Raw genomic sequence first — 23,951 nt, 5'->3', positions numbered from 1 at the left:
CGTCCTGATCATGAAATCACGAAGTTCAACATGTTATGTCTGTAGTATCTTGACAGAATAGATAGATCAATTACAGTGACTTAGTGGGATCATATACTACTTATAGTAATCACACATTTGTCACAAGTGGACTAATCATTTTGGTAGCACGGCAATACTTATTTACAGGTGGTGGTATTTTTCTCATCTGTCCAGAATTAGGGTATGTCTTCATATACCCGAGTGGTAATTTCAATCTAATCTAGCCAGTGTATTAACGTTACAACATTAGATTGGTGATACAAAACAAACAGCTATCCACAGATCGATAAGTATAATCAACATGGACTGTTTTTCAGGTATATCTACGTGATAGCGGAGTACTTTAACAACGCGTGCCATATCCTGTGTTATAAACAAGAGTCAATTCGTCAGTCTAGAAAAATAAGGAAAACAGCTTTTAGATTGCTTTACTTATATATAGATATACAGTTGTACTTCTGTTCTGGGACCTATCCTGCACAATATAATTATAGTATTGGTTAGAACGGTGCCAATTAGTGGAGAGCTGAACAGGTAAGAAACCTTTTCAATTATTGACAGTTTATAGATGACGGCGGGTGTACAGACCGGTTAGTTGCTGGTCTGATTCCCCTTGGTGCTTGTGTACAGATATATAGATGTGCTATTAGTGAGTCAGATAACTACGGTCACAGCCCAAGTGTGGGCATCAGTACCGGTACAATCTCGGGACACTTTTTATTACCACACGAACATCCTAGGTCGTAGAGAGGTTACGGATGAGATTCGTCGCTTTCAGATAGACTGAGTTCGCGAATATTGATAAAAACTGCTTGCTTGCAGTTTTTCGATTTTATTAACGTACCATTTTCTAAAATAAAAACACCTGCCAAGAAAAGTTGTTAAAGCGTTGACATTGTAAGTTTTTGACGGGATAAACGATAGAGCCACTCTGATAAAAAATAAGCGAATCTCCTACGAATTTCAATATCGATGAAATACGACATTACTCTTAATTTGTTAAGCGGATTTTAGGTTACTCAAAAAACATTGAACGGAACGGTCAATGGTGGGCTGAGTTACAATGGCCCACTTATATATACAACTGTTACTTAAACTGATGATGTTGGTGATGTTTATGTGTGACCTTTGACCCAGTTATACACGTTATTGTATAGTTATTACTTGTTTGTAGATTAAATCGAATTGAATGTTTAAAAGAAATGATTAAGCAGGTGAGTTCGGTATAGCTGGCTGCTCACTACGCTACTGTTGTCGAAAACTTAGGGGTTAGGTTTTCCTTTAGTGAAGAGAACGTTAGTGAGAGTAACCTCTTCTAGGATGTGCGTTTAAGGTATTATACGATTGTCATTAGGATCTGATGCCTATCGTATTTCATAGTTTGTCATAACTCTTACACAACGCCATAGGTCTTTGGTAACCTGCGGAAATCCGCGTAATTTAACAATTCTATATAAATCATCACGGATACAAGGTAAAGAAAGACACGCTATCGGAATACCTCCCGTTCACCTCAGTATTTTTGGTGTGTTTTAATGACTTTCCTACTGCTGTAAGAAACTACACTGTGATAGGTGTGATTGCATTTAAAAACAAACAACAAGTTTCTGGTTTGTCCGCTGAAAGAACATTTAGAAGTTTTATACTGAATGATAATGCACACGAGATGTCGGATTGGTAAGTAAGACTAAATGGAGTGTAGTATTGAAGGTGTGGTCGGTGACATGGTAAACGAACAGTTGTGTATTGTGTAAAGGATATTTTGATTGGTTTGATATAAAACGATATTGTTAGTTACTGTTAGACTCTGTTGTGTTATTCGAGCTAGCCAAAAGATGTTGAGTAGTTGGTGACAGAACAGTAAAACATTTTGAACTATGAAAGAAATGTTTGTTAAAACAACAGATAACGTTTTGAACTAGTAAACTTGTTGAATGGTCTCGTAGATGAACAGTTACTCGTTTTGATCTGTAAAGAACAGTTACTCGTTTTGATCTGTAAAGAACAGATACTCGTTTTGATATGTAAAAAACAGTTACTCGTTTTGATCTGTAAAAGAGGTGTTGAGTGGTCTGGTAAAAGCAAGGCTGGGATCAGTGAGACGGTCGTAAATATACAGGATATTTTTGACGTTCTTGCTAATATACAGTTAAAATGTCAATAAGATTTAAGGTGTATATATACTTTACTGTAATAGGTCTCTAACGTAAACTCTCGACACAGTTTAATGATGCCACCAATAAGATGATATTTAAGATAGAGTTTAATTATTGGGACTATCTGGTTTATATGTATATTTTCCGTAAGTAAGAACATGCTGGTTATTAGTGTGCAACCTTTTAGTACAGGATATCTAATGTATCTTAATAAACAGTATCCGATACCTGTTATTAGTAGGCTATACCAATGTTTACACAAATCAACGGTTTACTTGTGGAGCTTTGTGGTAGCTTATATACATTATGATGATAATCTGATACACCTCCTTCCTTATACGACTATGCTAACAGTGCAGACTGTCACAGGTATGACGTGACAATTCTGGTCATTTAAGGACACACCACAATCTATATCACACTGAGAGTAAGAGGACAGACCAACACTCCATATCACACCAAAGGTAAGCGGACAGACCAACATTCCATATCACAACAAAGGTAAGCGCACAGACCAAAACTCCATATCACACTAAAGGTAAGCGGACAGACCAACTCTCCATATCACAACAAAGGTAAGCGCACAGACCAACACTCCATATCACACCAAAGGTAAGCGGACAGACCAACACTCCATATCACAACAAAGGTAAGCGCACAGACCAAAACTCCATATCACAACAAAGGTAAGCGAACAGACCAACACTCCATATCACACCGAAAGTAAGCCGACAGACAATCGCTCGATGTCACTCCGAAGGTTAGCAGACAGACCAACGCTCAATGCCACACTGAGAGTAAGCCGACATACCAAAATTCCATGTCACACCTAGAGTAAGCATACAGACCAACACTCCATGTCACACAGAAGGTAAACAGACAGACCTACACTCCGTGTCACACCGGGAGTAAGCAGACAGACTTGCACTCCATGTCACACCGGGAGTAAGCAGACAGACAAACGCTCAATGTCACTCCGAAAGTAAGCAGACAGACTTACACTCCATGTCATACCGAAAGTAAGCAGACATACCAACACTCCATGTCACACCGAGAGTAAGTAGACATACCAACACTCCATGTCACACCGAGAGTAAGCAGACAGACCAACACTCCATGTCACACCGAGAGTAAGTAGACAGACCAACACTCCATGTCACACCGAGAGTAAGCAGACAGACCAACACTCCATGTCACACCGAGAGTAAGCAGACAGACCAACACTCCATGTCACACCGAGAGTAAGCAGACAGACCAACACTCCATGTCACACCGAGAGTAAGCAGACAGACCAACACTCCATGTCACACCGAGAGTAAGCAGACAGACCAACACTCCATGTCACACCGAGAGTAAGCAGACAGACCAACACTCCATGTCACACCGAGAGTAAGCAGACAGACCAACACTCCATGTCACACCGAGAGTAAGCAGACAGACCAACACTCCATGTCACACCGAGAGTAAGCAGACAGACCAACACTCCATGTCACACCGAGAGTAAGCAGACAGACCAACACTCCATGTCACACCGAGAGTAAGCAGACAGACCAACACTCCATGTCACACCGAGAGTAAGCAGACAGACCAACACTCCATGTCACACCGAGAGTAAGCAGACAGACCAACACTCCATGTCACACCGAGAGTAAGCAGACAGACCAACACTCCATGTCACACCGAGAGTAAGCAGACAGACCAACACTCCATGTCACACCGAGAGTAAGCAGACAGACCAACACTCCATGTCACACCGAGAGTAAGCAGACAGACCAACACTCCATGTCACACCGAGAGTAAGCAGACAGACCAACACTCCATGTCACACCGAGAGTAAGCAGACAGACCAACACTCCATGTCACACCGAGAGTAAGCAGACAGACCAACACTCCATGTCACACCGAGAGTAAGCAGACAGACCAACACTCCATGTCACACCGAAAGTAAGCAAACAGACAAACACTCCATGTCACACAGAGAGTAAGCAGACAGACCAACACTCCATGTCACACCGAGAGTAAGCAGACAGACCAACACTCTATGTCACACCGAAAGTAATTATACAGACCACATCTATAGCCTCAAAATTCGGGCATTCTTTTCATGGGATTATGTTTTTGAGATATGAGGCCTATTCCTACAGATCGATCAGGTTTTCTCAGTGAGTAATTTGATAGTGTGATTAATATGCAAATGTATGTTAATTGGGTGTTGCAAGGTGGTAAGATAAGTATAAATAGTATCGTCAGATAAATGTGTGATTCTGTGGTGTTCAAAGTGGTAAGGTAAATATAAATAGTATCGTCAGATAAATGTGTGATTCTGTGGTGTTCAAAGTGGTAAAGTAAGTATAAATGGTATCGTCAGATAAATGTGTGATTCTGTGGTGTTCAAGGTGTAGGATAATGACACTTTGAAGTACTAAGTCTCACGAGAAAATGATATACTTCTGCTGTTTTTATGGGACTAACGTTTGATGATCGTTAGTTCTATAGTACAGTCATACACATGGATGTAATCTTCTGTACGTAATCACACGATAACCATCACAGGTGGTAGACATTGTGAAGACCTGTGATCGGAGCCATACATAACCACGATTGGCCAATTAATTCTTATCACGATTATAACCGAAGATTCGGCAATATCATGCTGTATTTACAATGTACTTTATATCATCACGTGTATAATTACTATAATAGGGCCAGGGTTTGAACAATTTATATCCTTCTACGTATTGTTCTTTTAAAATCCATAATTATTTTGAAGTGTTGTGTTAAACTACGAATACAAAAATACAATTTAGAAAATACACCTAGTATGTAATGTCGCCACGTGGTGCGATTGTTTACCAACAATCTGCTAGTTTGATTGATACATTGTCATCAATGCGTCCATTATTGGCTGCCGACATATCAACTGACACCAGCAGTCTCTAGTGTATTATTTGTATACAATCATCGCTTTGCAAGGAATTAAGAAGTATTTAATGAGCCATTAAGGAATTCAATGGGAAGTATTGACAAGTTTGTATTGGGCGTCATTGTCTAATTTGACCTTTCACCTATGAAGCGTGGTGGCGCTGTTTCGTATGTGTGTATTGGCTATAGCAGTATTGTCTGCGGGACGTTTTATCTCGACCCTAAACACCTCTCATTTACACAGTCCCTATCGACAGTCTACCGAAGTACATATTGATACGTCGCTTCCCTTGGTCTACTTTGCTATATGGAGATTTTAATAGCGAGAGCAATTAATGTTTTGGCTAAAATGTGATTCGTGAGAAATGTGTATGATGTTGGCTACATATTTATAGCATGCTTATAGATTTAAAAACAAGAAACAGTGAAGAACAGGTATTCTTAAAAGACGACGGAATTATTTCATATTATTTTATTTTTATACCAACAGGTTGTTCCCGTGTGAAATAGATATATGATTCAGTTTATATTCCACGTGTTATCAGATGTAATTACGGAAACATCACTCGGACGTCTTACGGGATAATTCACTGTATTCAAGTCGGATTCGACACACACACAAACAGGTAAGTCAATAATCCGTGTGATCCTCATGGTTAACTAGACAACACGATCCGCGTATTTAAAAGGATAAAAAATGATTTCATATCATATAATATTTAATAAAATTTCACCTGTCCGTATCAGAGATCTCTGGGATATAGAACTCTTCACAATAGTGGTTGAAGTTTAGGGCTCGTTTGAAATAATGTGAACATGTATCAAATAACATTATAACACATTAATTGGAGATGACACTATGTTAACCAGCGATAATACATCAAGTCTGGAAGTCGGAGTAATACATAACACATATAATCAAATAAAACTGAGTTATACCTGCATGCAAACTGTTAGGAGGTGTGGTTAGGGAGAAATAGACCATTTTTAAGTCTACCAAAAGTATGGACGTGTATGATATGTTATGAACCTGGTGTGATCAAACACAATATCAAGAAAACTAAATTTCCAAGTATCCATGTCGAATCGTAGTGTACAACGTATTAGAGAAACTTAATACAGACCAAAACAATGTGAACCTGATTCAATTATACTCATTTTGAAATATATATGCATGGAAACGTCGACTTTATGTCATACAAAAAAATCGGATATGTACACACACTATGAAAAGATTATCCCATGTAAGGAAAAACGACAGAAATAATTATCATACTTGGTGGGAAATCATTAACCTTGTCAAAATGTCTATTGTTGACGTTAGTGTTTTAATGTTGTCATCTGACCTCGGATGTTAATGACTAGTAATATCTATATACATACTTTGTTGCCCTTTAACGTTTGATAGAAGTATACGTCAATTAAAAATCAACACAACTGTCAATTCATTGCAGGAATTTTCTTTTAACAGTTATAATTCAATCACACTATGATAGACATGACCTTAGCTACAACACCTAAACTATACCCGTAAGACATTGAATGTAACTTGTGTAATCTCGGCGACTCAAATAACAGTTGCGTGTTCGGACAGTAATACATGGAATAACCGTAGTATGAAGTACTGTGTGAGATTATACTTACATTTAATCCAGAAATCGGGTTTAGTTTAAGGCATGGTTTGATTTGTTCTATAAAAGCACAGGTCAATTATATACATTTAATCTTATAACCCACAAATAGTATTACAAAATGTATATATTTAACTTGATGCCTCGTAGCATTTCCAGATTTCTACCAGATAGTTGGAGATCTGTATTACTTTAAGTCACAGATATACGACATTTTACCATTGATAGGTAGGTATCTGGTGTATTGTCAGCAGTTTGTGGTCGGACACAATACAGGTAATGTTGATGCAACAGTTATTTAGATTTTAATGGAACACTACGCACATTCCTTACTGACATTGCCAATAAGACTAATGCCGATTTAACGATCGGCGAGGATTGGTAGGCGTATTCATTGTAACAGGATATACCGAGATTAAACCTTTATTCCAGTTTCATCTGACACGTTGGGTGACTACAAAAGCCAAAAACTGTGATGTGAATCGGGGGCTTAATAGTAAAAACAAGACGCGGACAGGGTACAACCGTAACACGATTTCCAATGGGTATGAGAATCACAAAAAATCAATTATATTCTTTATAACAGACAATTGAACACTCAAGTATGATGTTATTAATATAAGATCTAAATGCATACAGATTTTAGATAAATAATTATAGATTATGGATGCTGATGAATAAAGACGAATATTTCCTTTTTGGATAACAAGAAGCTGACTATGCTATGCATTCTCGGGTTGAGAATATGTAATATTATTATATGGTGTGGCTACAGTATTATCATTGTAAACCACCTTAAAAATTTCGGTATACGCCCAACGCCGTACGTTTGTATTACTTTGTACACGGAGTTATAGAGAAATGACTGTGGTCGTATACACGAGCTTGTTACCTCTTTTTCTCGCTAACCTATCATTCACTGATCACTCTCAGCATTTTAAACATACTGGATACATTACATTGTTACAATATACATTGCATCTGAAACGAATTGCAAATATCAATACCGTATAAATTGGCTATTTTAGCGGTAGCGTCATATTCGCGATATTTGCTGTGTTAAGAATCTACACATTTTTCAGAACAAAAAACCTTTTTCAGTACAGTAAGATTTACTACGTGCCAAGCGATGTCATTACTGCGAATTTTACACAACAAAAATCAATTCCAGAAATTCAACAAAGTCCTAGCCACAAATTCTATACAACAGCAAACAATTCTAGTACCGCAAAACATACATGTACCCAGCAATGTACTAGCCACAAATTCTATACAACAGCAAACAATTCTAGTACCGCAAAACATACATGTACCCAGCAATGTCCTAGCCACAAATTCTATATAACAGCAAACAATTCTAGTACCGCAAAACATAAATGTACCCAGCAATGTAATAACCACACATTCTGCACAAAAGCAAACAATTCCAGCAACGTAAGGTATACCTGGAAATGTCAAAGCTGTAAATCCACACAACCGTGACCCCTTATTTATAACGTAAAATTAACACTCGGACAAGTCAATGCTCTATTGTGCATATACACTAACTTCACATAATCCTATTATAGATGTTGGTAGCAGATATCCTTGATTAGCAACCAACGTCAATCATTGCGGTGATATCTATGTAACTTATTACTTTACATGTTATGATTGTTACAGCGGAGCGTGGATAGAGTCAATTATCTGGCGCAAGATTATATATTTTCTTTAGCCTGTGTTATCGGGAGTGGACTCTGCTATTAATCTTTTAATTTTTTCTTCCTTATTTATGAATCTTTGCTGAATGAATAAAGATGTTTGGCGTAGATAAGAATCTGGGAGGTAAGAGGATTTAAATTACATAGCAGCGTTGTTCTCTATTAAGCTCGCCAACGATAAGTGAACAATCCCAAGTTTCCTTTGAAATATTATGCTACAATGTTAAGTAAAAGTATGATAAATTGATAAAGAACCGTTTATGACTGTTAACTCAGATTGATAAATTGCATCGTCTGCTAAAGCGTCTATCCAATTAAAAACCTAATTTATTCCGACAAAAATCAATTGATTGTGGATTAAAGTAGATTTGTATCGGGTCGGGTGACAGGCGGTGTAATGTTAAGTATCAAACCCCCTTTTCTATCTCCGAATTCCTTTGATTGACTACTATGTGGGTATATTTAAGTAACATTCCGATAACCACAGCCATTTGATAAAAGTTAAGGCACACATAGCGTGATGTATACGTGTTTGTGATTGAGACTTCCCCCTGTCAAATTGGCCTGTATTTGTTTGTTTGTGATATTCGTCCTGTCAGTTTGACAGCCGCTATAACTACTTACAATAGACGGTAGATAGGAACTGCCTATGTCTACGCTAGTGTAACGTAGGTATAGCCACGAAGTTTTACATTATGACAAAATGCTGTACATTTGAAAGGTAGGAATTATTTTTGATCATCCACAGAAAGATAAAACAAGTAAAATGTATTATCTAATTTAAAAAACTTCATAACTGCCTATTGTACATGTTTGTTTGTGGTGTGTGTGTAAGGTTCATCGTCCATCATCACTCTCCTAACTGCAATACATTTCATCATTCTATAATTGTTATGAGTTTCATTGCTATACGTGTGTCGTTCCCGTAACTAACTGCTATATGTTTCAATACTTCCATAACTGTTCTATGTTTCATCACTCCATAACTGCTCTATGTTTCAATACTTCAATGATTGCTATAGGTTTCATCACTCCATAACTGATCTATGTTTCAATACTTCAATAACTGCTATATGTTTCAATATTTCAATAATTGCTATAGGTTTCATCACTCCATAACTGCTCTATGTTTCAATACTTTAATGATTGCTATAGGTTTCATCACTCCATAACTGATCTATGTTTCAATACTTCAATAACTGCTATAGGTTTCATCACTCCATAACTGCTTTATGTTTTAATACTTCAATAATTGCTATAGGTTTCCATACTTCCATAACTTATACATGTTTCATTACTTCCATAACTGTTGTAGGTTTCATCACTCCATACCTGCTATATGTTTCAATACTTCAATAATTGCTATAGGTTTCCATACTTCCATAACTTATACATGTTTCATTACTTCCATAACTGCTGTAGATGTCATCACTCCATACCTGCTATATGTTTCAATGCTTCAATAACAGCTATATGATTCATTACTATATACCTGCTATAAATTTCACCACTCTGATAACTGCTGAAGGTTTCATCACTCCCATAATTGCTGAAGGTTTCATCACTCCCATAACTGCTGAAGGTTTCAATACTTTCAAAACTGCATAATACTTTATTACTCTCTCTATATATAATTACCTGCTGTAGAATTCACCACTCTCGTAGCTACTAGGTTTCATCACTTTATAACTTATATATTGTTTCTACTCTCAAAACTGTTTTCATCACATCTGTAACTCAACCATTTACAGTTCTTCATGAAGAATGTTTAGGTACTTGAAATGGAATAACCTCTCTCATAATATACTATCGAGGATGATTGTTTGTTAAAACCATACATCATATGTCTGGTTTAACACTTGTCTGCAATTATCCTGTCATAAAAATTGATATATGTTTGAGTGAAAATATGATATATTTTTTTATTAATGAGAAGTAACACAGCTAATCTAGTGTGAATGTTAGTGTTGCACATGCCATCAAAATGTCAAGAGTAAATAAGTAAATCTTGCACCAAACCTTGTTGGTAACACATAGCTGTTTTATCCCAGCATGCTATTTAAATATTAAATTATGTCCGAAGATTTCAAAACGAGTCAACCTTTCAACATTTCTGACTACTATTTGGTTTTGGAGGCATCGTTTTACAAGCACTATGCTACCCTGGTAATGCAGCTTAGCATTAATGCTGATCAATTAGAAGCTGTCCTAGAGAGTAGTGGTCGGGTGGGTATACGTATTGTTATTATATAGCGTATATTATACAAAAGCATATTAGTATTATTTAACGTACTTTATTCAAGAAGTAATCTAGTGATCACACTGCAATTATCAGACAGCATAGGCGAAATGTGGTTATCATTAAATTTGATCGTTTTTTTATGACTGTTGGGCTAACTTCGTTTGTAAAAAAAAATGTTCTACTTTTAACCCGTATTAGAGGCTTTGATTACCAACGGATCTTTGATAATGAATTAAACATTAGTTAATAGCATGGCTTTTAAAACTGATAATAAATATAGACGTACAAATTGTCGGCTAAATTGTTACACATATTTATTTAAATGAATTCGTGATCAATTAAATCTAACTATTTGACAAAATAATATACTTACTCACTCAGCATTAATGATATACAAAATTGTAAGATGGTATTGTAAATGTAATGTTATATTTAAATGTATGGCATTTTTGTTAAAGTAGCGTAGTATTGTAAATGTATGGTAGTTTTGTAAATTTAACTTAGTATTAAAAACAAATACACACTAATGTTGCCCCACACGGTGTACAAACAACTAAACGAGTATTTACATACTAAAAGTACGAAAACATTATCATGTACTTCTGTTTGATGTGTGAGAGTAGTGCTCATTGTTACTATATGTGTAGTTAACGAACCGTTCCGAACTCAAACATTTGTATAGTCGGGTAGCGAGCTCTGTATGTAGCATGGGATCACTCTGTTACATCCAACATCGCTTTACATGGAGTAGGGTATTACAGCAAGCATGCCATGTATAGTCGATAATTAATGGCTTTCCGAGTGTCCAGATCGTAAGCCTAAATAAACACGAGGGGATATAAGTATAAGCTACCTCGATCTCTGGCCCTTATTCAACGTGTTCAATTCTTTATTGTATATACATAATAATGAAAGCGATAACGCCGTTAATTTTTAGTTTGGCGTTGTTAATGGTTTAGTCAACTCAGAGCTTTAACACAGAAACTGTGTTTCTGACGTTCATTTACTAATCGTTCTATGTATACGCTTCAGGTTTGTAGAAGTAAAACTGATGGTGTCTAGGGTGAACTGTTGGAAGCTATGATATAGCTTTTAAATACTATAAACGTATACATTTTCATGTAGCGTTAAGCTTGCGGTTAACCGCTGACTAGGTGCCTACTTGACCCGAACACTCGAAAGGTGTAACATACGAACTACGCTGTATTTCAGTGATATGTAAACTCATTTTACCTGCTTGATGTGACTAGAATCTCGACCTATGTGCCAGGTACGTCATTCGTATGTCTATCGTTTAAGAGTTAATTGTTTGTTCAGTTAGCCTTTTAAATAATACAATGTATCTGAATTAATAGCATTTTCTTACAATTCATTTTCATGCTAGTAGTAGAGCATATGTAGGAATGTGTAATGTAATGATGACCATGCTTGCGATATTCTAGAAGACCTGGAAATTTTTCCTTTAAAACTGTTCACCGTAATGCTCCTGTTTTTACAGTTAAAAGATTGTTACATTGATCTTGAAGCTTCGAACAAAACACGTGTTTGAGAGGTAAATAATATAACTTATTATAAAATGATTTACTCACAATTCTATCAACCTTAGGTTTGCCTGTTTCATATGTAATGAGATTGTACCGGGCCATGGTTCAAGTTAAAGTTTTAAACATTTTGAAGTTGATGATGTCATTTGTAGGTATTGATTTGCTTCCAAGATAACTTATACGTTATCGTTTGAAATTAACATTTAATATATATTTGACCTTACTTGTATGATGTGTACCTCGTTCAAATGACCTTATCACGAGTTTGTTCTCGAGCTCCACTTTATCACGAGTTTGTTCTCGAGCTCCACTATATCACGAGTTGGTTCTCGAGCTCCACTATGAAGGCGTTCATTTATATTACTGTCCTATATCACCTCTATAGTATTTTTGCATGAATGTGCAATGTTATTCTTATTTTTACAAATTCCATGTTTGATAGGATACATTTCTATTAGTACTCAAACACCGTCCATGTTTTTTTGTCATTTATGTTTTTATAAACATCTAATTAAATTTCCTTTAAATTAGCATGCATTGTATATAGACTACACTATCTGTTAATTAGAAAAGGTAGTACAGTATTTATCATTGTGACTAAACATATCAAACACAATGCACTTGTATTGATATTTATGAGCAAGTGGGTGCTTTTGAGATAGTTACAGTATATTTAAAAAGTTCAAGTGTAATTGAATGACTTACAAATTAATGTCGAAACACTGAATTCGCCGTTAAATGACCTCGAGTTTAATACATAGCCAAAATACTTGTAGCCTGTTGTGCACGTGGCCTGTTAAGTGCGCCCCAACTTACCGAAAACTGGCATTATACAGATGTTGAAAAGGACCAAACAATAAGTCAAGTGTTAACAAAACAGTTTTTTAAGGGCATAGCTGCATGAATAGATGAACCCCGTTATTCCGCAGGCATTAATTATTTTTAACAAATGCCAACTTAATTCAAGATATTATGTTGTTTTAGAAAAGCACTCATTAAGAGTGCATTCTTGCATTGTCACTGAATTAAATATTCATAAATGTGGGTATGGCCAGTGACTGAGGCGAACATTAGGAATGATTGGCGGCATTAGAGGTATACTATGTAATGAAACTAAAGTTGAAGATGGACCGCTTTGATCATCACTAATTGAAAAAAGATTTAGTGATTTCAATGTTTTATGTGGTATGACTGCTGCGAAATAGGTTTGGTAAAACTCTGATAAAAGCACGCTCATTGTGAAAGAGCGTTAAATGACGTACAAATATTTCCCCTTGTTTCTTTTTTTGATGTTCTTGACATCGCAGTTTTGTACCTACGTGTTCGATTGTGGATATTTCTTAATCTTTTGTGCTCAGACCGGTTTATGTTCAACTATATTACATCGGCATATTATTGTCAAGGCATTGACGGTAAGTAATCTTATAGATGGTGTTAATATTGGTTTCTTATAATTACCTTGACAACTGATACTATATTGCCTGAGTCATATCAGATTGTCTTTCATATACATCAATGAGCTCATAACGGATCTAGGATCCGTTTGCAACATCTAAGCACATTTGACCGGGTGGGGATACCATGTAACATTGTCAAAGATTTTTTTCATTGAGATGCACTCTGAAATAGCTTAAAGATTGCTCGTAGACTGAAACTTACCTTTTTTTATTCATTCTAATATTTTTTTAAGGGGAGTATTTTGCATTACATCCAATAATGAAGGGATAATTGATTTATCTTACTTCCTTCTTTTTTATAGTTTGTTTTTGATTTATATTTTAATGGGCACGTATCCTAACCTAACACAATGTTGTCAGATTGTATTTGACAGATGATGAATACAATGTCGTTCAATATGGCTGTATGCATATTTGTACTTGTACAGTGAAAGAATTATAAAACAAGTAAACCAACAAACGATTGTTAGATCATGTTTGTCTGGCACGCTAGATATATCCTCCGCACGTTGACGAATCTAAGAAGAAACAATAATCCCAGAACTTTAACAGAACCCAACCACGTAGTATATTCATGCAAACATCTCTCGACCACATGCTAGGAGATTGAACTGGGTGCAATCCTTAAGAGATAGCGATGCTCAAACATTACGGACATGTTGCACAGGTAGTGTGAAAGTATACGAAATGACAGGTAGGATTATCTGTGTATCTTTACACACACCTTACAGTAGCTTTGTATGCTTTATCACAGCGCCCGCGTCTGTACAAGGGTATGGATCAGTAAAGTGGGCACAGAGTATATGATCGATTTAGTCTCCAACTTTCTTTTGCATGTATATTGTTGTATCGATCCAGGTAAAGAATCGCATGCTGCTTTATTTCGACAGGTGTATTTGTCTTGCTGATTCGACAGCACTATCGATTGACATCGGATTATCACCTGGAGTGGTTTATTGTAGCTAGATCACCAGATTACCAGCTAATATGATTTATCATTTAATGATCGAATGTGTCAAAAACGCCATTAAAACATATATTTAGATGTATTTTATTCAACGATTGATTGATATTGAGTCTTTGGTTATTGAAATATTCCTGACCACTGCTGACTAATTGTACATTGTGTACCTGGGCACTGTGAATGAATGTTGTCTGTGTTTTTATGGCTACTGGTGAATAATTATAATTTTTGTTTATGATCACTGTAAATAATTGCTATGTATGTGTTCCTGGCTACTGTGGATAATTCCAATGTGTGTGTGTGTGTGCGTGTGTTGCATTTTACATGTGTGACGTGATTCAGATGTAAAACAAGCATTGCTTTATCCAGTTTTATGAGTGATGCATGTGCAATATATCAAAGTTTCGCTTTCTCTTTACATGGAGAGAACGAAAATGCATCACTAACGCTGAAGTTCAGTGGTTCTTAGATGACGTTGTTAGTATGTCGATGAGCAAATATACCCCTCAAATCATAGTCTTTAAATGTAACGACATTAAAAACGTGTTTGACATTTTATATCGTACTTTTATCGTGGTAACACAAGATCTGTGACTTGTCTTGCTGGAGTTAGCTCCCCTTTTACAGAATTGTTAGAATATTTTTCTCATATCTGTGACTGGTCTCGCAGGAGTTAGATCCCTTCCTTTATGATTTATTTAACTCACAGTTGCCGACGTCCATACTTTAGTCAGACAACTATTTATTTTCTTAATATTGCATATATTTCGCTTTTGCATGTGTGTGAAAATGTTGAATGCATCTCATTAAAAGGACTTTCATTAAAACGTTTTTCAAAATAACAGAAAAACCACAAGGCAGTGTTACAGTGATGCTTAAACGAGTTAAGGACCCCCGTACCATTGCCAAAAACCTGTAACTTCGCATTGGAAACGGTTTTTTTCCACCATAGCAACAGTTTCAATAATGTATTTCTTAAAAGAAACATCTAACTTGCGCAAATTTTATGATAAAAATAATAAAGATTAAATAAACACATTACAGTCAACAACAGCGTTCTGAGTGTAGAGGGGTCTATACCGGGATTCGAACCCTGAACTCTAGATTTTATCACTTAAACCGACTGAGCTACCTACTCAACAAAAATTTATCTAAAAAAAAATCAAGAACATGTCACTGTACATGTATATACAAAAACTGTTGTAGTAGGACAGGGGATTGTGAATGATCAGTGGTGATGAAATTTTGTGATGGTGTCAGATAGACTTTTTCAATTAATTTATGATAGGATTTGAGTGTGTTAATAAGTTTGACAATATGGTTTAATATTATTAATGCAAAGCATATCGTGTTATATCATTCATTGATGCGTTTATTCAATTCGTTCATACGGAAAAGGAGAATTGTACTTTAAAAAGTTGCAACTTTAACTTTTTTGGCAACATGAACCGTTCCTTTCTGCATTTTATTTCAAAATTATTACATTGATTGCAATAACCCATGAATGGCATCGTGATTGATGTGTAAGTGTATAGTAAAGGGAGTCAATAGGCAGAACAAACCTATTGACTGGTATCTGGTAGTATTGACACCGTCGTCCATTGTTCACTATATATACATACTACTGATGGTGTGGACTTTAAACGGCTTTTAAATTTCTGAAGGTCGTGCTTCACAATGCTGTGTGACATATGGTATCACTGAAGGTCGTGCTTCACAATGCTGTGTCACATATTGTGTGTTACCTGTCAGTTTATTCAAACATTGATCACCAGTTTGTGATATGTACAAGAAAACTGTTGACATTCCAAAGATAAACAAATGCTATACAAGTCTTTATCTCGTCTTAAGCAACAATGCGTTTATTTTTGTTGATCGTTTTTATGAAAATACGGCTTGAATTTCTTTGTATGATTGAATAGGATAATTCAAATATTCTTTCGGTAATATTTCTAATTGGGGACGAGAAATAAATAAAATGATTTTACTGTTGAGCAGGTAAAATAATCATGCCTGGGTCAGCATGCCTTTTAAGTAAAATTGAGTTAGAGTCAGCATATCTCTTAAATGTTGAATCTCGTACCCTCGATGTAAAATTTCGCAACAGAAATATCGATACGTACATAACCGAAAATCTACGAGACAATGTTTAAATCGTTTTCTTTCTCAGTACCCTATTACTATATACACAGAGAAATACTCGAACAACTATTCACCAATGTGTATTGTCTTTCGGATTGTTTTGCAATATACTTTTATATAAAGATCCTCATTATTTATTGATATACTGTGTATGTTTCCCTCTACATGTGCGTGCATTGCTTTGTAAATCGATAATGAAAATATATAAATTCCTATAAATGTTTGATTCACGGGAAGCGCGTATACCTCTCAATACAGAAATTGGTAACATATTTCATTACCTTGTTATTTCATTGTCAAAACTAAAATGATATTTATCTTTTTTTTTAAACAAAACATGTGACCATTGTTAAGAAATGCATGGTTATATATAAAAGGTCTGTGTAAAACGTTTAAACGTGACAATTGAAGGATACTATTGATTACTCCGACGTGTTGTACACTCATTATAAGATATATGTATGTCACTCAATAATGGCAATGTCTATGCTATGTTTGCAGACTTGTCAAGTTCACCCAGCTGGCCATTGATGCGGAAACGATCAGAATAGAAGGAATGGGGACACTGCCAAATATGAACCTGAAGAAAAGTTGAACAATGGCACCGTTCTGTTACAGGATACGCTAGAGTAAACAACAATGGAGGAAGTCAATACGCCGACATTTCCCGAGATAAACCAGGGATTTCGGGTCGGTGGTGTATCGCCAGATCGCGAGCCGCCGGGTAGGAGTTGGGCGCGTATCCGAACTTACCTAATCGACAATCCCAAGGATGATGATTTCAAACGCCGGCAGGAGATCTGGAATTACCAGCAGAGGAATAGGGGAGTCGTTAAGTCGTTGATGAAAACTATTCCAAATGTTCCATACCGAGTTAAAAAGCCAAGATTGGATAAAATGAAACAGTCCCCGAGGGGTGGTCCAGGATTGAATCATTTGGGCGGAGAAGCTGAACATGGACTCTATGGCGTTCAGCTGCCGAGGATTCAGAGGAATAGGGAATCTCCCACCAGGCGACATGGTCCACCGCGTGATATTTCCATGGCCGAACAGAATGACACAAAAGAGAGCGAGGAATTAGTGAAACAGAAGTTAACGTACAAATACACGGAATGTGATGGCGTACCGGTGTATGAAGTTGAAACAGAGGTCCTTCGTCCGAGGTTTCCGCGCTTACCGGACCCAGTTTTACGGGGAACACAAAATAGACAAATGTTCTCTAACGGTAAGAAAGTTTCGTTTTCGCTGAATGATTTAACGTCCGTTGGACGGAGGGTGGAAATTCGAGGATCTTCAGCTTCTTCATCGTCAGGTTCAAGCGTTGTTTCCGACGGTGCTCTCGGAAGTTACGGACCGAGCAGTCATCACATAGGTCCGGACGCTCCCAAGTCCGTGTGGGATTATTTGAACGGTCATCCGTTGGGAGAAGCCAGGACTATTGGTGCAGGGCTGTACAGTCAGAACAGACCAAAGAGAACAGGTGACTCTGAAAAGACATCCGAATCAAAGGCGGACCGCGAGTGGTTTGAAAAGGTTATAGGTGATAAGGAGGTAGTGAATACGACAAACTATGACAATTTCGCGAGAACAAAGCCGATTGGTGATCTATTCAGTAAAGGACCACCACCTCCCCGCCGCCTACCCCCAAACGAACTGGCGTTACTGCGAAACAAGGCACAAAATAGTGGACCTTCCACAAATGGAAGTGTCACGGTGTCAAAAAAGCCCCTCCCTCCAGCGCAATCGTCACCACGTTCGCAAATAGGACTAAATATATCGTCTAAAACACCAGTGCTTTCACCCATTGGAGGAATGGGGTCGTACTTTCCAATTTTCTCTCGAGACGGTTCCCCGATGAGAAAAATTGGAGGGGCAAAAAAACAGAAGCTTCAAGCTTTATCTCCTGTTAAACCTCCTCCTGCTATGATGATGTCAAAATCAAACTCGGCGGAATGACGATATTGTGTTCACATTGATTGTGCCGTGCAGATATGTGCATGAGGGGATTTCGTATAAGGATTATGTGTATCCCATGTGTTATTGGTGCGACACAAATTGTAAGTGTTAAAAAATGATGAAACGGATTAGGCAAAACGGATCAAATAACTGGAATACGTACCACTATTGGTGGCTCTCCTTGTTTATCAATTGATTTAAAGAGGAAGAAAAATATTAAGATACATGTAAGGTAATTGTTTTGTTACTCTGTTTTGCTACTGCGTTTTATTTGTTAAGGTACATTTTCAACAACATTTTATCAATGAAGTCCGATATGTAGTCAAAGTTTTAAGGCAGTTAATAGATAAAAGAGAATTCCTAGGTGAACAACGAGTACGTCCCGGCAAATGTTGTAAGATTATGTTTTAAATCTGCCAACCTCAATGTACTGCTGAAACAATATCGCATGGTTTATGTATTTTATTTAGCAATTTCTTTCCATATCAATTGTTGGCTTATAAATATGGCATTTAGTATGATGTTGATTATCGGAAATGACCCTAAAATTTCTTCGGGAAATAAGAATTTAAATAGAGATTACAATATTAAACTATACAGAAAAAAAATAATCTCTTAATAGATGTCTATGGAATATAATATCACATACAGAAAATGTCGCTACAGTTATTAGTAGTCATTGCTGAAATTTGTTTCTAATCCGATATAACCCCAAAATGTTTTACTGTATGTTACTTGTTCATATTATCTAGTCAATGCCGTTCATTATGATAATTATCTTTGTTTTACATGTTAAATGTTATACATGCTACATGTTTTAATGTTAATGACTGTTATAAGTAGATAATGCAGTAGTGGATCATGTCAGTCAATGGCTGCACTCGGATGGTGGAGATAAAATCCATTCAGGTTATTATTGACAAGGTATTGTTGAGTGTTTTAGTCTGTAGCGGATCATGTCATCTACTGAGTACTTATCAGCAACAGCCCAGGTGATGTAATAATGGGAGGTCTACTAACGAGTGGGAAACTATTGACTGATATGGTGTGCCTGATATACACTATTGGTTTATAGTCAAACTCATCAAATCCATGTCGTCAGCTTCTAAAGCGGATCATATCAACTGCTGAAGAGAATATGATATCAGTGGCGACTCATCCGGGGTTTGAAGGCAATCTATGTTACAATACGTCCTAATGTTATATTGCGTCGAGTAAATAAATAGAGGATATTCAACGGTGTCTTCAGTAATAACAAATATATTTCACGAGTTTGTTTTTATTACTGAAGACACCGTTGAATGTTCTATCTACATGTATTACATTTAAAAGCATAAAACATAAAAATGTAATGCATTAAAAAAGGGCGGGAATCAGAAGCGTAATTATTAGCGCCATATTCTAATGACGTCACGCTTGACAACAAGGCTGAGCGCCATTTTGAATGGGATTCTTAACGCAATTCCGACGTTTTCTGCTATTTTCTGGTATGATTGCTTTTAAAAATGTCATTACTGGTATATATATGTAAATACTGAAATGTGTGTACCAAACATTTACCATAACATTCTCTTATTCTACCGTCGCTTCATTTGAATCTGAACAAAAAATCGTTGCTTTTGAATGCACCGAATAGGAGATACCGTTATGATTGGTTCATTCCAAAAAGTGATATTTTTCACACTGTGACAAATATCAGTTTTATCAAGTTGATAGAATCCGATATTTTACTTGCAAACATGTAATAAATAACAGTAATTCATCAATATTTCCCGAACTAGAATACCAGAAGTTTAAAAGGACACATTCAGTGATATGCTACAGGAAATTTGACAATGATCTACTACTATCCTATCTACTGTACTAAGTTGTTAAGGTAGAGTGTCCCAGAACAGTTGTATCTCCAACCAAAACCACTGACAATTTGTTTTTTCACAGAACGTATCTACGCCATGGGGATAGATCAGCGGACCACTATAGGTTATAAGGCAGGGAGCTTTTCCACTACTGTACTAGTTATGCTATGTGATATGTTAAATTGTATTGGGAATTATTCAAATATGTTTTTTTCTTCATAAGGCGTCTAGTAACCTATAAATATAATTGCATAAATTTAGAGAAAATGGATAACTTGAACTGAAAGATAAATACTTCAGTAAATAGTAGAAAAGTGATGGGACTCTCTACCAGAGTATTGTTGTACTGACTGCTATACAAACTAATCATATGACGTGCTGTGATTGTTATTACTGTCGTTTATGTGTTAATGTACAGGTTTTACATATTCTGTTATTAATCGCTATAACTGTTATACCGATTAACTAGTCATGTCACATACTGCAGTGGCGTTGAAACCCGTAACTCATATCACGTGCGAAAGTGAGTGTTATATTCGTTATCATGGTACAATATCTAAAAGTAACATCTGTTATATCAGTCAACCATGTGACAAGATATCATTGTTATGTCCGTGTAAACCACACAGCGTGATCTGTTACTATCACTGTCATACCAATTACCAATCATAGAACGTGATCTTGTTTGTAGTTTCTGTACTACCAATTAATTACGTCCAGTGATCTAATTGTTATATCTGTTGCACCATTTAATTCGTCACGCGATTGTTTTGTACTTCCTGTTACATCAATTAATCATTGAACGTGGTTTACCTGTTATGACTGTTCTTTATATACGTGCTGTAATTAAAAGAAAAAACAGTGAACTATATCACTTGTTATACTTTTGATTACTGTTACACTCATTTGTCATGTCACGTGATCTAGGTACGGTGTCTGTTGTACCAATCAGTCTTTTAACATGCCCTAGCTGTCATAAGTGCTCTGGCTGTTACAAAAATGTAATAGTGCAATGTGTTCTAATTGTAATGATTGTTATACCAGTAAACTTCGTCACGTCATCTGATCACAATGAGGGTTATCCCATTCGTTAAATCACGTGCTGTAATATCAAAAGTCGGTTATACCAGTTGGTCTAGCTGCAGTGACAGTTATACCATTTAATCATACCACATTATGATACTAGGCGGTCATTTCATGAACTCCCGTCTCGTCTTTCATTTAATAAACACGTTATTATTTATTAATTTTCATGTTGCTTTCTTGATCTTATATTGGTTTTCAAATTTGTATAAGCTAATAATGCAGTCACTTTTCGTTGGTGGTAATAAGCTTTGAAATATACCTAAGGAAGACAATTTGTATTTACAACTGTTTACGCGTAATCAACGATATTCATAAAATACAAATGTTGGATATGAAATGTCACAATTACCAAAAATATCTATTCCTAATAATATCAATCATAACAGATAACATCTGTTTCATGATTGACAGACACATTCTCCGAATTAGTAAGAATGAGTCATCAAGTAACAATAGGACATCATCTTCGAACCCGTGAGAATCTGGCATGATCTCTGAACACGGCAGACTCACAGATCGTCTCAAAAGATGTTAGAATCATGCATCCTCTCAGGACACAGAACAATCAAGCATCCTCTCCAAACGTCAACTCAGGACACTGAACAATCAAGCATCCTCTCAAAACGTCAACTCAGGACACAGACCAAACAACCATCCTCACCAAACGTCAACTCAGGACACAGACCAAACAACCATCCTCACCAAACGTCAACTCAGGACACTGAACAATCAAGCATCCTCTCAAAACGTCAACTCAGGACACAGACCAACCAACCATCCTCTCCAAACGTCAAATTAGGACACATAACAATCAAGCATCCTCTCCAAACGTCAGCTCAGGTCACTGAACAATCAAGCATCCTCTCAAACCTCAACTCAGGACACAGAACAAGCAAGCATCCTCTCCAAACGTCAGCCCAGGACACAGAACAATCATGCATCCTCTCCAAACGTCACCTCAGGACACAGAACAATCAAGCAGCCTCTCCAAACGTCAACTCAGCACACAGAACAGTCATGCATCCTCTCCAAACGTCAACCCAGGACACAGAACAATCAACCACCCTCTCCAAACGTCAACTTAGGACACACAACAATCAAGCATCCTCTCCAAACGTAAACTCAGGACACAGAACAATCAACCATCCTCCCCATACGTCAACTCAGGACACAGAACAAGCAAGCATCCTCTCCAAACGTCAAATTAGGACACATAACAATCAAGCATCCTCTCCAAACGGCAACTTAGGACACAGAACAATCAACCACCCTCTCCAAACGTCAACTTAGGACACACAACAATCAAGCATCCTCTCCAAACTTCAACTCAGGACACAGAACAACCAACCATCCTCTCCAAACGTCAACTAAGGACAAAGAACAATCAAGCATCCTCTCAAACCGCAACTCAGGACACAAAACAATCAACCATCCTCTCCAAACGTCAACTTAGGACACACAACAATCAAGCATCCTCTCCAAACTTCAACTCAGGACACAGAACAAGCAAGCATCCTCTCCAAACGTCAGCTCAGGTCACTGAACAATCAAGCATCCTCTCCAAACGTCAGCTCAGGTCACTGAACAATCAAGCATCCTCTCAAAAGTCAACTCAGGACACAGAACAAGCAACCATCCTCTCCAAACGTCAACTTAGGACAGAGAACAATCAAGCATCCTCTCAAACCGCAACTCAGGACACAAAACAATCAAGCATCCTCTCCAAGCGTCAACTCAGGACACAGAACAGTCATGCATCCTCTCCAAACGTCAACCCAGGACACAGAACAATCAAGCATCCTCTCCAAACGTCAACGCAGGACACAGAACAATCATGCATCCTCTCCAAACGTCAACTCAGGACACAGAACAATCAACCATCCTCTCCATACGTCAACTCAGGACACAGAACAATCAAGCATCCTCTCCATACGTCAACTCAGGACACAGAACAGTCATGCATCCTCTCCAAACGTCAACTCAGGACACAGAACAATCAAGCATCCTCTCCAAACGCGTAAGAATCATGCTTGATACTGAAACGTGTAAGAACCATAAATCATCTCCAAACACTAACGAATCAAAAATCAATTCCGAACCCCGTAAAACTAACCTCAAACACGTGAAATCAGACATCATCTCCAAACACGTAAGAATCAGGCATGAACTCCAAACAATAAGGATCGAGCATAATCTCTAAACACGAAATAATGAAGCTTCACACTCAAACACGAAATAATGAAGCTTCACACCCAAACATGTAAGAATTGAACA

At 37.0% G+C, this 23,951-nt stretch overlaps 1 protein-coding gene across 1 annotated transcript; it reads left to right on the top strand.

The window, feature by feature from the left end:
• The first annotated feature begins 5,650 nt into the window (after positions 1–5,650).
• On the top strand, positions 5,651–18,859 carry LOC110452802. Its single transcript, XM_021501523.1, has 2 exons — positions 5,651–5,725; positions 17,281–18,859. The coding sequence occupies exon 2, from the start codon at positions 17,419–17,421 to the stop codon at positions 18,733–18,735; it is 1,317 nt and encodes a 438-aa protein (XP_021357198.1). The 5' UTR covers positions 5,651–5,725; positions 17,281–17,418; the 3' UTR covers positions 18,736–18,859.
• The last annotated feature ends 5,092 nt before the right edge of the window (positions 18,860–23,951 follow it).

The sequence above is a fragment of the Mizuhopecten yessoensis genome, unplaced genomic scaffold (assembly GCF_002113885.1).
Source record: "Mizuhopecten yessoensis strain PY_sf001 unplaced genomic scaffold, ASM211388v2 scaffold83, whole genome shotgun sequence".
Lineage (NCBI taxonomy): Eukaryota > Metazoa > Mollusca > Bivalvia > Pectinida > Pectinidae > Mizuhopecten > Mizuhopecten yessoensis.
This window is presented reverse-complemented; position numbering and strand designations above follow the sequence as displayed.

Excerpts from the sequence above, each read along its gene's own strand:
- LOC110452802 (XM_021501523.1), top strand. The coding sequence starts at position 17,419 with ATGGAGGAAGTCAATACGCCGACATTTCCCGAGATAAACCAGGGATTT.